The sequence below is a fragment of the Trichoplax adhaerens genome, genomic scaffold, assembly GCF_000150275.1.
Source record: "Trichoplax adhaerens TRIADscaffold_2 genomic scaffold, whole genome shotgun sequence".
NCBI classification, from domain to species: domain Eukaryota; kingdom Metazoa; phylum Placozoa; class Uniplacotomia; order Trichoplacea; family Trichoplacidae; genus Trichoplax; species Trichoplax adhaerens.
In genome coordinates this window covers 3,884,874-3,905,254 of record NW_002060944.1, presented here as the reverse complement: position 1 = coordinate 3,905,254, position 20,381 = coordinate 3,884,874, and the positions used below count along the sequence as shown (strand labels likewise).

General features: G+C 35.2%; 4 protein-coding genes across 4 annotated transcripts; 1 reads left to right on the top strand and 3 right to left on the bottom strand.

The window, feature by feature from the left end:
* Window positions 1-1,997: 1,997 nt before the first annotated feature.
* Window positions 1,998-5,844, bottom strand: TRIADDRAFT_53330 (uncharacterized protein; the record flags this gene model as incomplete). The annotated part of the gene is made up of 13 exons (XM_002109334.1): window positions 1,998-2,069; window positions 2,184-2,268; window positions 2,517-2,699; window positions 2,811-2,919; window positions 3,018-3,072; window positions 3,178-3,318; window positions 3,516-3,666; window positions 3,770-4,017; window positions 4,315-4,371; window positions 4,522-4,739; window positions 4,854-4,940; window positions 5,059-5,271; window positions 5,787-5,844. The coding sequence occupies 13 exons, from the start codon at window positions 5,842-5,844 to the stop codon at window positions 1,998-2,000; spliced, it is 1,677 nt and encodes a 558-aa protein (XP_002109370.1).
* A 2,388-nt stretch (window positions 5,845-8,232) lies between these two features.
* TRIADDRAFT_53329 (uncharacterized protein) lies at window positions 8,233-8,874 on the top strand (the record flags this gene model as incomplete). Its single annotated transcript, XM_002109891.1, has 1 exon — window positions 8,233-8,874. One exon carries the CDS (start codon window positions 8,233-8,235, stop codon window positions 8,872-8,874), a length of 642 nt encoding a protein of 213 aa, XP_002109927.1.
* Window positions 8,875-9,744: 870 nt separating this feature from the next.
* On the bottom strand, window positions 9,745-12,801 carry TRIADDRAFT_20956 (uncharacterized protein; the record flags this gene model as incomplete). The annotated part of the gene is made up of 9 exons (XM_002109333.1): window positions 9,745-9,891; window positions 10,350-10,544; window positions 10,630-10,705; window positions 10,819-10,957; window positions 11,072-11,187; window positions 11,516-11,679; window positions 11,849-11,902; window positions 12,375-12,443; window positions 12,550-12,801. 9 exons carry the CDS (start codon window positions 12,799-12,801, stop codon window positions 9,745-9,747), a joined length of 1,212 nt encoding a protein of 403 aa, XP_002109369.1.
* Window positions 12,802-14,606: 1,805 nt separating this feature from the next.
* Window positions 14,607-16,601, bottom strand: TRIADDRAFT_21462 (uncharacterized protein; the record flags this gene model as incomplete). Its single annotated transcript, XM_002109332.1, has 1 exon — window positions 14,607-16,601. One exon carries the CDS (start codon window positions 16,599-16,601, stop codon window positions 14,607-14,609), a length of 1,995 nt encoding a protein of 664 aa, XP_002109368.1.
* Between the last annotated feature and the right edge of the window lie 3,780 nt (window positions 16,602-20,381).

Genomic DNA, 20,381 nt, shown 5'->3' with positions numbered 1-20,381 from the left:
GTGGGAATTGATCGATTTATTATAGTAATATCTATAACTTATAACAGATATATCTAGTACTATTACTGTATATATACCACACTAAATGCACCAACATAGGAACATCCATGCAGTAATATGCAGACATGCATAGAGACACAAATAGATGAAATATGCACTTTCAGACGTAACTCCCCAGTAAGAAAAAGCACCTTAGCGGCCCATATGGAGATTGTGTTCTATTCATTGTACAAGTCTCTGTCTTTCTCGCTATGTATACTGTATATATATATATATATAACTACCGGAAAAAATCGGGTTTAGTCCAACCGTTTAGAACACCAGTCTTGAGCCACATTGTCGAACTAATTTAATTAGCTAATAGTAGAAGCTAAATAAACTACCATAGTGCTGTACAGTAACTGCAGAATAGACACAGACTTTACATGGAACTAAGGCAATGTAAAATTTGACATTTACATTTACCAACTTGATACTAGACACGACAGCAAACTACCACATACATACTACAAGTCTACAGTATATATATATATATATATATATATACTGTATATATAACTACCGGAAAAAAATGGATCTAGAACACCAGTCTTGAGCCAAATTGGCCAAGTAATTAGCTAATAGTAGAAGCTAATAAACTACTACAGTACAGTACAGTAACTGTAGAATCGACACAGACTTTACGTGGAACTAAGGCAAGGTAAAATTTGACATTCATATTTACTAGCTTGATACTAAACATGACAGCAAACTACCACATGCATACTACGATTGCAGGTTAAAATAAAATGATCTACGAGTATGTATAGACTAGCATGTATGTTATTATACGCGCAAATTTTAAATCAATTCTTAACAATGACTTTATACGAATTGATACCCGGTTCCATGTACTGTATGCGTAGGCTCCGAGTACGCAACTGTAGACTGTGCGTGTCTACTAGGTTTTCCTTGTATCAATAATGCAATGGTCGACAATCTCTATTCTGCCACGAAATCTTCAACATCGGCTACTTTTAGACGTATGTAGAATATAGATTGTCAAACTTTACCTTCATAGTGTCGCCAACTGTTAAGTAAAAGTGGCCAATCAACAATTTCTACCTAGTCTGCATGATACCTTCATCACTGTTGATGGATAACAACTTTAAAATTTACTTCCTTTACAACTCACATTTGTCACGTCGAATATCGAGTTGATCGGGAACTATCAAGTGAAAGTAGTTAAGAGAAGCAATTTCGATCTAGTCAGGAATGGAGGTATTTTAGTAAACAGCATTATAGTGCACTAATGTATAGTACTGTAATTATTGCTAATGGAGTAATTGTCAATCAAATGTGCATATAAAGTTGTAACAAGAACAAGTTAATCAAGGATAACTAATGTAAGACTTCGTCTAGCACTGCGCTGTTGAGATTCTTACAAGATTTCTGTTAATTAAACGAACACGACGATAATTAGGAATCTCAACTGTCGATTCGATACTAGTATACTGTTCAAAAGATTCGATATACATAGCAGTAACAACAGTATAAAGCTCATGATATGATATCGAACAAATTAGCTTTCCCTACAGTTGTACTTTTAATTTACAGTACTAGCTATCTTAGCTTGAGTGCAAATATTAGTACTGTGTGCATTAGCTCAGGTCTGTACCTAAGCATCTAAACGTTGAATTTAGTTAATGTCAACAGTAATAGGAAAATAAAGTCGCTATCACTAAAAAAAATTGTTCGAAAGATCTTAGTTGAAGAAAAGCTTTTAATAATATCTGAAATTAGATAAATAGTGCACCTATTTTTAATCTATTAACAAATTTATCAAATATTTGAACCCCAAAATTAAACCGTATACAGTACAGTAAAAGAAATTATCATCATTTCTTGCTAATTAAATTCTACGTAATTAACAATCACAATGCCATTTCCTATATTTTCTATATAGCATGAATGGATAGCAGACAAATCATGGCTCTCTAACTATAAAGCATACAATGTTAACAATACAGACTTTCTACGGCAAGCTTGATATCAGCAGCGGAAGTAGAAACCAAGAAATGATATTTCGCCTAAAGAAAGAATTTATTTTCTAAATATAATTGAATCATGATAACATGCGCGTATAGTATTATTTTTGGTCTTTCTTTTAAGGATACATCTAAAATACCATTAGTACTGCGTACCTGTAATTCAGGTGTAAGCTTATGTCCATGAGCTTGACATTGCATGATTTGGATCGATAACTGAAATGCCGTTTCGCTGAGCCAGCTTTAAAAATAATTCATAGTAAAAACTTTTACGTGCATGCTGATGGTATAAAATATAATTGTTGTACACTATCACATACTGCATACTACTAAGTATTATTAGCTGCTCTGGCTACGATATGTCAATCTTAGTGCTATAGTTCGTATAAATTAATATTTCATTAACAGAGATTGAATAGATGAATGTAGTATTGGAAAAATCACTTAATCATAACGAAATAACAAATGTTATCTTTGAAAACATCTTACCGTTGAATATCCTCTTCATTTAGGTTTGATAAACCCGTTTCATACATCATAAGAGCGCGCCAATTTATCGGTCCCCACCGCCAAAAAGAAAGAGCAGCAATTGCTAAGCTTGCTGGCAATCTGTTACTTGAATCTTTTCTTAATAAGTTGCGTACGATTTTACGAACGATCAAAGGTACTCGACTGGAAAGGAGTATAAATAACTTTTAACGGTAATAATAATAATATCAAGGTACTCCTAAATGGTACTACTAGTATGAAAAGTGAATTACGTAGGCCTTAACAGAATGATACCTTGGCAATTCTGGGAGTTCATATTCTTGATAGCTAGAACTATCGAAGGTATTCAGAAAGGGGTTCTCCTGACCAAATATCTCGAAAGCCAAGCATCCAATTGCCCAAACTAATACAAAACAATAAAGAAGTGTTATGTTTAGCTTGCACGTCTATTGAGATGCTACACTCTATACAAGGACATTCTTGTTTTTGAACCTAATTTACCGTCTGATCTTCGATAATCTAGGACTGAATTGTGACCAGGTTCAGCATTCTTAATCTGTGTATCAAAATGAAAATTATTTCCTTAACAGCATTATTATCATTTCTACTAATAAATCATCTGTGTAACAGATATAATACATAAAATACAGTCACTACTAACTTCAGGTGCCATAAGCGATGAGTTGCCACCGCGATCTATGCAGTTAGAAATGTAAGGAACTACAAGTTTGAGTGCTGCATCATCAAGACATTCCCCAAAATCTGTGATAGCAAGAAGCGGATATGGATCTACTTCTTCGATCTAAAGCAAAACAATGATTTTATTATCATTATCGGTTGCCGTCTAAGTAATGCGTTTACAAGGTAGGTAGATTAACTATCTAGGTGTTACAATGATTAAGTTATTCATCGTTATTGATAATAAACCGACATCATTCATACAAACAAGTAACTAAATACAAATGAAAATTTTGGTTTCAATTATACGCGTATACTAACCAGTATATTGTCTGACTTTAAATCACGGTGAGCAATATAATTCTTGTTTAGATAATCAACACCTTGTAACAATTGAAGAAGTAACATAGTAGCTTCGTCGTTTGGAATAATCCCTTTACTGTGAACATATTCTCTTAACGTCATATCGTACCTGAGAAAATCATAGTCAAGGTCAAATAGGTAGTACTAAGCATACCGTTTGTATTAGAAAAGGTTGCACCGATACTGGCTAAGAAGGAAATACTAGTTCTTACTTTTTCATAAATAAGAACATTGTCCTATGGCGGCCTAATCCAGAAGGATTTAACGGAGACGGTGGCAAAGCATCTGGGTATTCATGCATGGCATCATCGCAGTATTGTATTTCATCAATAATTACTTTATCTAAGCGAATAATATTAGGATGGACAAGAATTCGCGATTGACTATTTTTCGATGATTCCATCTCGTCAACACGAGTAACCGGTAAAGGCGAAAGGAGACAATACTCGCGCAAAAAATTCTGAAATATTATTACATGTCAATCAGACTGATTGTCAATAATTGTTACATTTCTTTAGATAGGGTAATTTGATTACGCGTTTCTACGTTAATATTCATTTAAACAAGTAATACTAAATTTAAATAATGTCAATCTTATTCAATTGGAACTGATTCTAGGTAGAACAGTTTGACTACTAGTTTAAAATATTATTCTACGTCTATAGCTATACTATAGCATGAGATAAAAACATGATACAGTTCTATAGCCAAAAGCACGAAATATTGTATTTTTAAAATCTTTTCAGGTATGTCTAACCTTGCGAATAAAATCATCCTTTGAATTCCCGTAATTAAACATCATTTTCATTGCATACTATTTTTAAATAAAAACTGTCATGACTACATTGGTATCATTCACCGAAAATGATTTTATTTAATTAACGTATATTTCAAATAAACAAACAGTCCATGCGTGGCACTGTAAATCCTATCTGTATGATTTATGCAATTTGAATTCCTTTACCTCTTTGCCACATGAACATTTGGTAGCATACACTGCGCTACAGCATGATCTGCTGCCCAATCTAGGGCCGACTTTATAACTATTAGTAGTATCACAACTGCAACTGATTTCGCTAGCAGCGTTATCTTTTTCCAATTTGTTATGGCATATTTTCAGCAGAGATTGTAGTGAAACAACCAGCTTCTGCTGTTCCATTTGTTGTTCATTATATCTAGGTCCTGTCAAGTTCGTAGTAGATATATTATTATAGTTTTAACTAGTTCTCAAATTGATCATAATCTCACAAGTAAATATTTCTAATGCAATTGAAAACACACTTGTATTCGTGTTACCTGCTACTGTAAAGCCTAAGAGAGCAAAGATTGGTGTTGATAGTGGAAAGCGCCTTGTAAAAACTAACCTGGTTGCGGAGGCAATTTCTATATTACAATGCAATAACATGGGTTATTAACGTTGCGTTAGGGTTGTAGGACTAGTAAACTAGTCGATAAGCGACATACAGTTCAGTAACATTAAGCAAATTGATATAGTACTTACTTTTAATCAAATGTAGATTGTTCGAAATATAGCTTTTGCCTATAAGACCACGTGCAACTATTCTTAATCTACTAACAGAGCCATTTTCAAGTTTACTGTAGTTAGAATTCTTGACCACAATTTGATTATCTTTTGAGACGATTCTTGTTGTTAGGGTGGCGTTGTTGATATTTTCTGTAAAGACTTGTTTCGCACCTCTTTCAAATCCAGGCTCTTGAATGAAAGTAGTTAATGAAAGGTAATAATTACATTAAACGCCTATATAACTAGTACTTATATATAAAGTCTTGTAAGAAATTTTGACATTTACATTGGCAGAAGTAAACTGAATAGTTGACGTAGTACAGTACTTGGATTAATTTTCATCCAATTGCATGAGTGTATATCATACAGTAGCATAGAACTTGGTACTAATTATCGTTATAACAATTAGTAGCTTTTCTGTCAATAACCAATATACTGAAGTAACTGAACTTTCATAAATAATACAATTATTCCTAGTGCGTGGCTATCATAAACTCTATGCTATTCTTTATTGACAGAAAGACTATTGTGATTAGTATATAGTGCAGTAAACTTGGTGATTGATTTTAGTAACTTGTAGAAAATGAATTGTCTTAATAAAGATATTTATAATAGTTTGTATGCTGTGTAGAATATTTTTTAGAGTATTGCAGAACAAGAATGAAAACTGTATACGTATGGTGGCTGTGCTTTTAATAACTTACCAAACTGTGGCAGAAATTTACTCAAATTATTAAATATTCGACGGAGGATTAACGCCATATCCAGATATCTTGAACTGCATTTCGATTCATCGTTATCAGAGAGAAGGAGTCAATTAGTCAATAATAACCATCTTTATATTCTAGTCATACTACTTGGTAAAGGTTTAAATTTCTATTGCAAAGTCTACTAAGGCTTCAATACAATAGCCTAAAGCATGCATGCTTTGGCTACATAATAAAGAAACGTGCAGTCAGTATGATTTTATGCAATGCTATCACATTACTACAGCGTATAAGTATAATTAATTAGAATACATTCATTAACTGTAAATAAGTAGGCAGATATTCAAAAGTCTAACTTATGGCCAAGGATATCACTTCAATGTTAGACCCTTGCTATGAATATTAAGGTACCTTATCAGTTTTAACAGTTTCCAACAGAAAGATACTAAAAAGCGATTAATAATGTTACTTCCACTGTTACCGTTAGATTAGGACAATTTCATCGTCTGATCTTGACAGCGGTTCGTTTTGATCCAATACGCGTAGAATGACGTATGTATGGGTGGTTGATCGTCCAAGAAGGACTATGCAGTGTTTGATGACGATTGCCGCTTGGAATGCCAATATTTCTATTCCGAAATAAGAAGAAATCATTGTCAATTCATTCACGATTTCTCCTATATGTCTTTCAAGTGATTGAAAGTAACTTCTCGTTATCCTTTTTCAATACATCTGGATTCATGATGCTACCGCAAAAGTCGAGCGTTGGTAAAGCTATTTTATCCAAGGTAATGATTTGAATGAAAAGATAGACTGATTGATTGACCTTTTATCCACTAAACTACACTGCATGTATTTTACTTGGATAGAGAATATTTTCAAGCTTACGAGTGCACTGTATACGTATACTCCTTGCCTACAACTGATGGATATGATCGACCGTTGCTACAACATACTCCATGTTTTGCGCTTCTCAAGTCCATGTAAAGCATGCAATGAAAACTGTTGACTGTACCTTGAAATTTGGTGGGCCAATAATCGCTTTGATCGTGTTGGCGCACAGAAACTTTAGAGGACTCGAATGACTTGAAACAATCTACCTCAACGATACTGAAGATGGAGATTCTCCTACTGAATTGGTGTTGAAAGAAGGATCGAAAGAAGGTCCACGAGATCGATATAAGGAGAAGATGGCAGTCAACTTGGCTGCTTGAAAATGTTGATGTTTATGACCGTCAGGAAAACATGATGTCATAGTAAAAGCTGGCAGGTAGGCTAGTAAACGGTACAGTACGGTACAGTACAATACAGTATGTCACGGTCCAAGTAAGGGCCCAGCCATTCTAGAGATATACTGTAGATCATAACGGTTCGAACCGGACCGAACCGGACTATTCCCAGGCCGAACCGGACTATTCCCAGGCCGAATCACCATCAAAGGTGGAACGTACAGTACAGTACGGTACAGTGTACAATACGTACGCTACAGTGCATATTGTAAGCAGTGTACTGTACACTGTACTGTACAGTACAATACGCTCGACACGCCTGAGAACTTGTCGTTTGCAGTAGTCTAATAAGGCATCTAGTAATTCATTTTTATTTTACTGCTTAACAGTATGGCTGAAACTGCTATAGCACATTCAGTACAATGCAAGGCAATAAGCTACGATATTACTGTACAGCATGAGCCATGTTACGACAACGTTGTAGAAGATTGAACGCAACAAAGCATTCAATTCATCCTCGTAATATCCAATCTACAGTACGGTACAGTACATACTGTACAATACAGTACTGTACAGTACTGTATGTACCGTACAGTACAGTACAGTACACTGTACAGTAGACCGTGCTGAAACTGCGATACACTACACTGTATACTGTACACTGTAAACGGTGGAAGGGCTAATTTCGATCATTTTTCTGCCAAAAAATGGATAAAATTGTTGTGGTTTTTTGAATCAATTTCATATCAGTCGATAGAGAAAGAGTTCATTCACTCGAATCTGTCATTAAAATGCATCTATAACGTTTACTTTCATGGTAATTATCAATTAAAGTACGCGAGACGCTATATACAAAGTGGACACTGTACTTCAGATGAAAATCCACATGCGCAGTAGTGTTCAGTAACTCCAAATCTCACCATCGGGTAGCTATAGCAATAGTGGAACTGCATAGATCGTCGATGACTATCGATCAGAATCAGCCCGCTCATTTGAAATCCAAAACTGGTAGCTCCCTAACTATCGTTAGTCTTCTATAAGAATAATTTCAGATGATAAGGGTACTGCCATATTTATAATTAATTCAGCGTGTGATCTGAAAACGTGTCCTCTAGTAGATGGTGTACTTGATTGCTAGCATCATTACCTCCGTTAGTAATATTTACCAGTAGAATACGAGTACTCTGATATTCAATTCATGACCTCAAGCCAACATGTCCGCTAGTAATCCAGCTTCCGATCCACTGTCATTTCTTGCAAATGACGACACCAGCAGCTCTGATAGTGATGATGAAAATATCAAATCTCAGCCTGGCCAATCGACTGTGACTACTACTACTGAGGATAACGCATCGATCAATAAAACTGCTAAAGGGATAGTCCTACCAGATCCAGAAGCCATCTTATCTAAAAAAACCAGACCATCATTTTATCGCAATGATGATGATGACTATTATAATATAATCAATTGGGAAATAGTTAGTGATCAAGTATTCAGTAGTGCCAAAGCTATGCATAAAAAAGTACCTACTATTAGTGGGCCAATGTCAAGTAATCCTAACGTAGTCTCTGCAGCTCCCGTAAAGTATTCCGAAACCAATGATCCATCAAGCAATGCAGAAACGACGGAAAATGACCTTGATAAGGAGAGCTCGAAAATGATGGAAAATCAACCAACAACATCCAATATCGCCCATGATAAATTTCCAACCAAGAGAAAAACTTCTGATGCAGCGATAACTTATCGTCAAAGAGAAAAAAGAAAAAGAGATCTTGGACAATCTGCTAGAGGAAAGAGCTATGTGGAAGAAGAAAAGCGAATTCTAAAGCAATCATTTAATAATGACCGCTTCTAATCAACTATACGAGTACGTGGACTAGGGGGCCTACATCTACTGTATCTTGTATCTTTGACAGTAATCATTGCAGCCGGATAGCCCTGGTGCTGTGCATTTTTTACAGACTTGAATCAACAAAAACTAGTCGATAATGGACAGTTGCTGAAAATGCCCATGAGCTCCGCTGTAGCTAGAACACAACGACAGAAAATATTGATGGCAATCTTAGCCTAACAATCGTTGCAATTTTTCAGTCATCTAGTAACAAATGATAATTATTCGTGAAAATAGTAATGTAGAGTACCGTAAATCGAACTCTTTGTATGACGATTTCGTAGTTATCGAAAATAAAGCTTGCTGTTACTACAAGTGATACTCCTCTCCTATCAGATGTAAGATCTTATTTGCAAAGTTGTCAGATTGCACAATGAACGTTTGAGCCGCTGTAAAATCATTGCAAATAACATTTTATTTCTCTTCATAGTACATAGTATACACGTATACTGCAATAAGCGTAATGTTATTTAAAAAGCAGTCAGGGTTCCATTGTTTCCAATCTGCTTTGGTTATGAAAGTATAAATTGATTAATTACATTTTATAACGAAAATTTTCGCTATTGAAGCGAATAAGATATAATGTACATAGTGCTGTGAACCAAGTCCATTTTTACGCTGCCGTACATACCGTACGTGTACTTTAACAAAGAAGCTAACTGTAAATCATGTAATTAAAATTAGGCTATGTTAGACTGCATTCGAATATCTCTGGCTTTTTCATCGCATATTCCATGTAAAATTGCTACGATTATATTATCGTAGAAACTAGTTTGAAATTGTTCTGTTCAAATTGAATAAAAAATGGGAAAATTTTATCATCTTTGTGCATCTTTACAATTGTATATTAACTGATGCTAGAGCATCTACTGCCCACTGTGGATAGTTGCCATCTGGAAACATTTCCTTCATAAAGTCTTTAACAAATTGAGGGAACGTATTTTGTATAATATTCTTTCTTATTGACTCCATTAATTGTTTCTGAAATAGAAATAAAGTTTAGTGTATACAAATACTGCCAAAGTCTATTTTTGTAAGAGTTTTAAAATCAGCGCAATAGATATAAAAAATTCATTTTCGTTATAACTTAATTATTCAATCTACTTATTTATGAGTATGACCTATTGATACTGCACGGCTTAGTGAACGGAAAAAGATACCAATGCACAATTTACTATTATACAGCTGAAGCTGATATGAATGAATTAATTATATGGTGATCATGATGCATGATGTTCCATCATCAAGATCTCGCTCAAATTGTTAATGTAGCTTAAATAGGTTTTATTCCTTGCAATATTGCCTTCGCTATAAACTGTAATGTATACTATACGCCAACAGTTTAATTACTTTTGTTGTTAACTAATACATCTTTAGCGATAACACATTACTGAAATTAATCTAGTTGAAATATGATGATAATATTACTAGGCTTTCACCTGATAGGTTAAGTTGTGAATGGATAATAAATGGCAAGCAACTGTTTCCTGCTTAATTATTGAATTTAAATAAGCTCTGGTATACGTCTTGCATGTTAGGCATGGACAATTTTTATCGATAGGGTCAAAGTCCATGGAATATTGACTTTGCTTTAATCGTAACTGTCCCCATGGTACAAGAGCTGTACCAAATCTCTGCAAAATAACATTGTATCGATAATATTTATCGTGAGAATAACGTGAAAATATTCAGCTTTGACTAAACTTATAAATAACTTACTGCCGTTCTTGTTGGATATACACAATCATACATATCGACACCCAAAGCTGAGCATACCACTAGATCTACGGCGTATCTAATGTCAGAGGATAGGTCTATATCATATTTGTTTTCCTAGTATTACCATAGTTCTGATATATTCAAATACAATATAATAATAAAGGATTTAAACTGATCTGCATTTCTCACCCTACTCCCATTAAGTATCGCGGTTTATTTTTAGGTAACAAACTAGTACATAAGTCAACAACTTTCCAAAATACTTGTTTGTCTTCACCACCACTTAAACCTCCAATAGCAATACCAGGTGTATCTCGTTTAACAATTTCTAATGGAAAAGTACAAACTTAGTAAACATAAGATTATCGATGAAATTATTCAATGCCCTAACATCACATAAATACACTTCAATGATCACATTGAAATTAAAACCAAAACTAACCTTCAACACACTTGCGTCTAAGATCCATATCTAGCCCACCCTGTACAATACAGAATAAATTTTGGCAATGCATATTTTTATGTGCTGTTATGCATCGATCCAGCCATCGAATTGTCCTAAATTCAGATCAAAAATGTACTAATAAATAGTATGTATACTATATTAAACGGTAACATTCTCTCTATAAATCTAAGAATTTATTAAAAGGAATTTCCTTTATCGATAATTGTATTATTATAGATGTCAATAATGTACTAAGCCAGAAAAATTTTCAAGTGTATAATTAGGGCTGTCTGAATTATTATCATAGATTTAAACTGTGTGTAAATATGCGATGATACGATCGGTAATTTGTAGTTTTAATCAAACATACTATAGCACAACTCTTATAATAACCAACATCACTTTTTGATAATAATAAATATAATACATGTTATTTCCAACCTATGCATGGCTTCTTCAACTCTTGGTCCTTCAGTAGTACTCGCAACAACATCATCTAATTGCATGATGATATCAGCGCCTATCGAGTTCTGGATTTCAATTGATCTTTCTGGTGTTAATAGTAACATGTCATCGGAATATGGTGATGCAAATTTGACTCCCTCCTAATCGTTAGAAATCAATAGAAAAATGGCAGAAATTACAATATATAATAATTTATAATTATTTTATAGCGTTTACTTAAAATGATGGCACTACAGGTCTCTTAAATTGTCACGACTCCTACTAGTTAGATTCGTAACATCTCATTATCATTCATTTATCAATTCTCACCTCAGTTATTTCAGCTAAATCTAGCAGCGATACCATCTGATAGCCACCACTGTCCTATCCAAAAGATACCAGACACGATTAAATGGTACAATGGTAAGGGTTAGAGGATAGTAGCAAAACATTAAACGTTAATATCATGATATTTGATGATCCTGTAGGTAAATAATATTTGATCAGTACTGTCGCCATTTTACAGTTACAGTAAGGATTCTTCAAATCGTATCTATTAATTATCAGTAAGCTAAGAAGCGCGTGGTATGTCGCGAATAAGGCGAGCATTAGTTGGTACAACGAGAACTGTTCCAATTTGTGATCTAGATTGCGTATTATAATGAAGACATATTTGAAGTATCTCACATTCTCACACACCCATAACAGTGTCAGTTACGATTATTAATCCACAAATCAAATACGTAGGGCAATATTAGTAGCTAAATGATAAACGCATATTGAACAAAGATAAAAGAAGTACAGTATATATACCAACTATTACGTAGCATCTAATCTCTATCAAAAAATGCCTTACAGTTAAAATAGATCGTTTCCAGTTCATGAAATCATGCAATCCGTTGGCCTTTTCCATTAATTCAGGTCCCTATGTATGCAAAATTGGATTTTCCCGTGCATTAATGCTATTTATACAGTAGATTTCAATTCGTCTATGCAATATGATCACATCCGTGGTTTTCAATGATGCTAACCGGATTAGTTCCTAAATGGTAGGTGTTTCCTAAAATGATTTGAAAGCCAATGTCCTCTAACTGTTTGGATGTTAATCCCTTCATTGTTCCTTTAGTACCCACCGGCATGAAAACTGGGCTCTCCACACTACACTTTGGCAGCGTTATTAAGCATGCTCTTGCTTTACTAGTAGAACATTCAGCTACTAATTTAAAACTAAGAGCTCGAGAAATAGCGGACGAACAAGCAGTACCAGATGCTGGACTTGTCATGATTTTCTGCTGCACACTAAAGTGTCGACGAAAGCAATAACGCTGTATTAGCATATAAGTTGGGCGTCTATGATCGACTTTACTACAAATGCCTGCCTATACTGTATACAAGATAGAGAGTACAAGTAATCCACGTCTAAACTGTAACTATACACGGTAACGTGTGAAGGCTGCAATGCAAACAGTCTTCTTGAGCGGGTAGTAAGACTTCAAATCTGCAACTGTTATTTTAAGGATTAAAGTACAATATTTGCAAAGGCGCTACAGGAAGTAAGAAAGCACCTGCCTAGGTACAGGTTGCAAAGGCGTTGTAGGAGAAACTGAAAGCCGAGATCGGATACTCTTGATATCGTTAATACATACAGCAGTAGTGTAGAATCCAACAGCATGGTGTAGGTTATTGTTATATGGTTACTATAGGGCATAGTACTATTGTTTGCGTATATATACTGTAGATACTTCGAATGTCTAGTACAATATACACTACAACAGTCCTCTAATGGACGATATGCAATGGTGGCCTAGCAGAAGGCAATTTGGCAAGGCGAAAATTCTTATTATCCAGACCTGCTATCCTGCATCCTTCCATAAACCGAAAGCGAGTAAGATTACTTTTGGGCTTGAAAGAACAACCAGTACTTTAATGACGGTATAAACTAAGATATTTGTAGCCCAGTAATCCTTAACTACAGTAAATATACCCGTACTGTCTACTTCCTCTTCGCTTTTGAGGTTTATTCTTATACGTCAATATTGTCTGTAGACTTTAGTAATAGTACACTTATTTATGGTACCTATGCAAGCCTGAATAATTATATTAATTATATATATATATGTTGTTTTGCTGTAATATGTGAACTATTGGAGAGTCTTTATCTATTTCGAATTGCAAAAGCATCTATAATTAATTAAAATGAATTAATAATTACACTTCAGTATTGTGTGCATGCAAACAACGAGTGGTGTTATTATTCAATTATTTTAGTGATCTATTAAATTTCCAAGTGTAAAATATTGTAAAGTGGGCTAAGAGCAGCGCTGCACTGAGTAGTATATTAGTGTCCAAATAGGCAATACTAAAATCCTTGCGAATGGAAAGCATAGGCTACATTTCATCATACGCACTTTTTGTGCTGTATACCAACATTGCTAACTATACGATTAGCGTTATGCTTACATTTAACATACGATAAGTCAATATGTTTCGTTAAGTTAGGATGTCGAATGTAATCGTATAAACATGAAGTACGCGTATAATCAATAGTTGCTTTACTGAATTGAATTTTCAAACATAACCTAACTATACACTGTGTAGTGTGTAGCCATGACAAAATTTTATTATTGATGTGATGTAATCCAAATAAATATGATTATAAAATTACATGTTACTAGGTGTTTTATATTTAGGATCATATCGTCGAAAGTGACAGTTATATAGGTCATAATTTTTCTTGACTGATTTACAATTTAATCATCTTAATACTCGCATTCGTAATGCGCCATTTTACGTAATATATACTAGTATGGGTAAGTATAAGTATACATGTAAAGCAGGGAAAACATTGTCAATTTCTTAAAGCATGATTGCAATAACAATGTAGATAGTTCTTCCTAGTCGAAATAAGAATAGATAGATACCTCAGTGGAAGAATTGCAGTAACAGTTTGAAATCGATGTAAATTAAGGTTTGCTGTACACTAGCGATCCCGTTGTACAGTACATTACTCTACTGTAGATACTAGAAATCTCATTTATGTACAGTATTGTCGCATATTCGTTTGGTTTGCTTATGTCCTGGCAGAATCTTACGATGGCTTTTTACTTTTAGTGGCAGTTTCAGACAACCAATCACTTGAGTATCTTTTGGGCATAAAGCGTTTAGCAAATTTACTAAGGCTTCCAACCGCGATAACATGATTTTTTTTATTATAAAAACGAAAGATGCCACTATACAATCCACGTATTCCACCTGAGTCCCATAATTGAAAACAAGCGCACAACTCCTTTCCAAACTTATAGTCATTAAGCGAGCTTTGATAGAAATAGATTGCATAATTTTTCCCAGACGTGTTGGGTATCATGCTTGGACCACAAACATTTTTCTTCTTACTTCTGCTATACCGAATAGGTGTAGCAATCTTGAGTATACGTTCTATTTCCTTGTCATATTCTGCCTTTATAACACTATTTACATTCCGTAGCTTTGCGCCTATTATCGTATTCAAAATTTGATTCTTATAATGTAGTTTGTGAAAATTCTCATTATTTACTCCTTCAGCTCCAATATGATAGATACGTGACACGTCAGGATAAATTGTATCGCGACCACGGCGTTGCTGGCTTAATCTCAGCCAGTCGTCCCAATTTACTCCACGACAACAGGAAGGCCATTTTGGAGCTATTTCATTCCATAATTTTCGCGTTAAAATCCATCCCATTCCCGAAAAAAAATCTGATCGATACAAAAGAGATGTATTAAAAGAAGAACTTCGATAGCCATTAGGATTCCATGCAGAAATGGTTAAGATACTATTATCAGCCTTCAAGCAAGGTAAACTTTCAGAGAAGTAATCCAGAATGTCCGGTGAAACAACCAAGTCCTCCTCTAAAATAATTGTCGATGATTTTTGTGGGTAAATGTCCCATAGTGTTCCCAGACTTCTTCGATAATGTACCGCTATCTGATCGAATTTGCGTAATTTCAACGATTTTTTGGAAGTGGTCGTCGATTTTGGATATACAATGACACGAATTCCGTATAAATTTGCTATCCATGCCGGTGTCCTTACAAAGCCATCGAGGAAGATTGTAATAAGGGAACGATCGATATTAGGCACGCGAAGTAACGATTCAAGACACCTTTGTAAGTAAAAAGGGCGATTTCCAGCGATAATAGCAATTGGTAATTTATACGCTGGCTTAGCTGAAGCTTTGACTGGACCAGTTCCTATTCTGGGCGGTATGAAAACAGTTTTCTTTTTACAAAGTACATCAAACTCTGAATGATTCTCGCAAAAAAATGATATATTGGTCATTTTCATATCAATATCAATAGGTATACAAGTTGCAATGCTTTTAGGACCTCCAGACCTATACCGAAGTCCATGAGAGATCTCTTCTAACAGCGTAGCGCCCTTACTTCCTTTCCTTCCTACAAATACCCAGCTACTTCTAAAATTCAATGTGTGAATAGTGACACTGCCAAGCTGCTCGATTGCATGTTTTACCTCTTCAGATATACGAAAGAAAGCATCATCGGCCGTAGCCATTGCAAGAAAATGTCCAGGAGTGACTTTGTTGATGTAATCAACTAGCGCACCACTTTGACCAGCATAAATATCGAATGCAAGTGAATCAACGACTAACTTTGTGGCAGGATTGATAACAACTACGTTAAAACCGCGAGTAGACGATTTTGCATCGATGTAATATTTACCATTAACGCAAATACGAGCAGAATCATGACGAGGACCTGATGTTATACTTAATGCTAAATCATTATCTTTACATTCATAAGGGATATTGCAAGAATGTACCGTTGAAGGGTGAGGATTTTTCTGGTTGTGATTATTCGTCCTCTTAGAAGGACTAATTAAACTTTTGCTTTGTACTGGTTGGGTTGTTACTTTTAAGTTGATATTGTCATCGATAGGAAATTTGCCACTACCGTCGGACGCTTTAAATGGACTGCCATAAAGTGTAACATATAAATTGATACTAAGAAGGATTATCACAGTAAATGACAATAACCAGTTGATTAGAAAGTAGCAGTGGCGTCTACTACTTTTACGTATAAGCATAGTTTCTTTTAGGAGTAACCTTGATGGAGACATAAGATTAAAACCATGGTTAAGCACTCACCATCGCTATTACTGTAACATAATATACTGAACTATTTGAACTGTTGACAATAACATGCAGCATTGACAGTCGATGTTACTGTAACATAATCTACTGGACTATTTAATCTGTAGCTAAAAACATTTAGCATTTATAATGGACATTACAGGTACTGCAACGTAATTTATTTGACTATATTAACAGTTGATGGCCTTTCTTATTGCTAGGATATTGCGTCAGCATCGCTAACGAGACTAGATACTCGCATACTTACCGAATTGCAATGACAGTACAAAGGTATTATGAAATCTAGACTGTAGTATAACGTAGATAGGATCCGCATCATGCTACTGTATACAGTAATCCATTTTGAATGTAATAGCGGCATTTGCAAATGCCTATTACTACTGTTGAAATCCCGTTAGTTTTATCATGACACAGAACAGCATAAGTTAATACGTATGAACTAAGATTATTCAATTAGCATCAATTCCATCACCAGCAATGCAGCGTTAAAGTTGGTTAATCATTGATTAGAATCGCTCATACAATTTAGCTAACATACCAGTACGAGGATCTACTCAGTCTTAAATCCAATTACTTCAAGCCTGGACGAAGGATAACCAAAGCAGACCACCAGTGTCCCGATTGATACTTGTTTAGAAATGCATCGTTTTCACGGCGTGCGTCGGTTGTTGGCAAGACTGATTCACACCTATGGACAACATTGAGTACGATCAGTGGCAGAACTCCTCCAAGAAAAAGAGTGATGGAAATTGGATATATGTTGTAAGTATCAAGCTCTCGCATCCTATACGATTGTATAAATGTGCATTTGCACGAAAGACCCTGAAGCTACTTATCATACAATCATCATTATTGATTATGACTAAAGTACAGTATATTGAATGAAACCATTCTGATTTTCTGCTACTGTAACCTATAAAAATACAAAATACAATAAGGGGCTTTCTGTCCATGCTGTAATTTTCAACTATCAGAAACATAACTCAATCGCTATAATACAATCATCAGTATGACCAAAGTACACTTTGTTAGATCAGACCATTCAGCATGTGCGCTCTATAAAAATACAGTAAAAGGGCTTTGTATCGATACTGTAATTTCAACCATCAGAAACATCACTCTTCCACAATAATACAGCATAATCATCATGATGACTAAAACACATTACGTTGCATCAGATCATTCAGGTTATGCGCTCTGTAAAAATACAGTACAGTGCTTTCGATCAGTACTGAAATTGCAACTATCACAAACAATTTATTCAGCATAATACGATGATGATGATTCAAGTGCAGCATGTTGAAATAGATTATTCGGGTTTGTGTACTATGAAAATAGAGTCAGTGCTTTGTGTCGATGCTTTAATTTTAAACGGATAAGCTTCAATAAAATCTTCTATCAGCCGTAGATGGAATCGTATCGAATTCCGGTTAGAGTAGACCTGGCTACTCGATCATTTTTGAGATCATTGCAGTATCGGATAGGCATCATTTTAGGGGCCAATAACCTGCTGTATAACGATCAACATTGGCCCCATATCTAGTTTAGATAAGCATAAACCTCGTCTATTGACCATGTCAAGGTAATTAGTAACGATTAAGACAAAACAAAATCGTCTGTTGAAGGCCATGATTACCGACACAGTTGGATCATTTGATCCATTCAATATTGACCAAACAAGAATCAAACTGTAATTCACTTTTAGGTACTTACTGGCTGTTTATCCTATCCAGGAAGAAACTGTTTTATTTTGGAAGTGGTTGATGTGAAGTCAGATACGATGTTAACCGCAGCTGACGCCGACTGAATACGATTCGTCTATCAATGGTGATAGCAAACCAAAGCGCTGTCCACTCCAAAAGAGCGACTGTACCCACGGTAGTAATGGCCTACAGAAATTAGAAAGTCTAGCTAGATAGTAGTAAAATCACTTGGAAATTTTGCAAATAACAGGCTAAACGTTGAATATTTCAGCTCGTATTGTTCATTGATGGCAGTGCTACTGTACTATATAGGACTAATTAATTATATGGAATAGTACAGTAGTTTTGCCAATAAATATCTTGACCGTGTGTTTTGCCCCATTGTCTCAATGGAACGGTATCAACATATCGAAAGCATCCACTATCCAATAATATAGCGTACAGTAATATTGTGAATAGATGCTTACAACCGTACTGTATGTTATCTATGCAACCACGATACAGATGTATTATGTGCATCAATGTACTGTACTGTATAGCGTACAGTAATATTGTGAATAGATGCTTACAACCGTACTGTATGTTATCAATGCAACCACGATACAGATGTACAGTGTACAGTATTATGTTATTTATGTGCATCAATGTACTGTACAGTACAGTACTGTACTGTACTGTACTGTATAGTGTACAGTATTATCATGAATAGATGCTTACAACTGTACTGTATGTTATCTATGTAACCACGATACAGATGTATTGTACTGTATGTGCATCAATGTATAGCGTACAATAATATTGTGAATAGATGCTTACAACTGCACTGTATGTTATCAATGCAACCACGATACAGATGTATTACGTGCGTCAATGCATTCCAGTCTACTGTACAGTGTACACCGGGTAAGTGATATCACATGGTCGCCGCCTACGTAGAAATTAATTCATTATTCTACAGTCCGTACAGTACAGTATACTGTACTACTGTATTCTGTTCCGTCAAGGAATCGCCTCTTGTACACAGTATATATTGTATCTCTCCAACGTTCTACCTTTGTGCAAAGTAGGTGCGCTCAATCTGTCAAGAAACCTGCTCTTCATCCTCTTTAACATCAATCATGTGCCTTTCAATATACCATATTACGTCTACAAGTACTACAGTACAGTATAGTGGCGATGCGATTGGACTCCTTGGACATTTTCCACACCGTATTGTACTGTATTCTGGAGAACAGGTCACTCCATGATGTGTAGAGTGACACCAGCTCGGTATCCATGGTGTTGGTAGGTCAGGCAACGTTCGTAGAGTATGACTAAATCATGGAGAACGGTAAGCAAAGAATCGATACTCTACTGCCATTCTGCCATGGCTGAATAATTTTAAATGGAGAGTATAGTGCAGCTGCTGCATGATAAGTTGGAGAAGAGATACGTTGTATCTCGATCGCAATGTACAACATGAATTTTACTGCTAAAAACCAATTTTGGCCAGTTACGTCAACAAGGCGCATGACATAAGACTATCGACATAAATGGTAGAAAGTGTCTCCTGGCATTCGAACTCCAACCCTAATTTATGAACTAAAGTACCACAGTGCAACCTCGAAATGGATAATACTAATAAACTTGTAGTAAATAACGTGCTTAAAACCAATATACGCCTATAATGTGTGCATCTGTTATTGTGTCTACTCGTCATCGTATCATTCAATCAGACATACATTACAGTGTCCAATAGTGATGCATAAATGACGACATTAACACGTAATATAAACGTGATATTAAGATGGAGCGAAATAGAGTATTATGTGGATTAGTAGGTATTGACAGATAGCTTACACAAGTTGTGTACGAGATTTATTATAGACCCTGGGTCATACGCTGGTTAGTACTTTGATAGTAAATGAATTGAAAAAATGATCACTATACAGACATAATCAATTTTGGGAAGAAGATTAAAGCCTAGCTGTCCGTCACCCCCCCCCCCCCCCAGGTTAAAAATTGAAACCC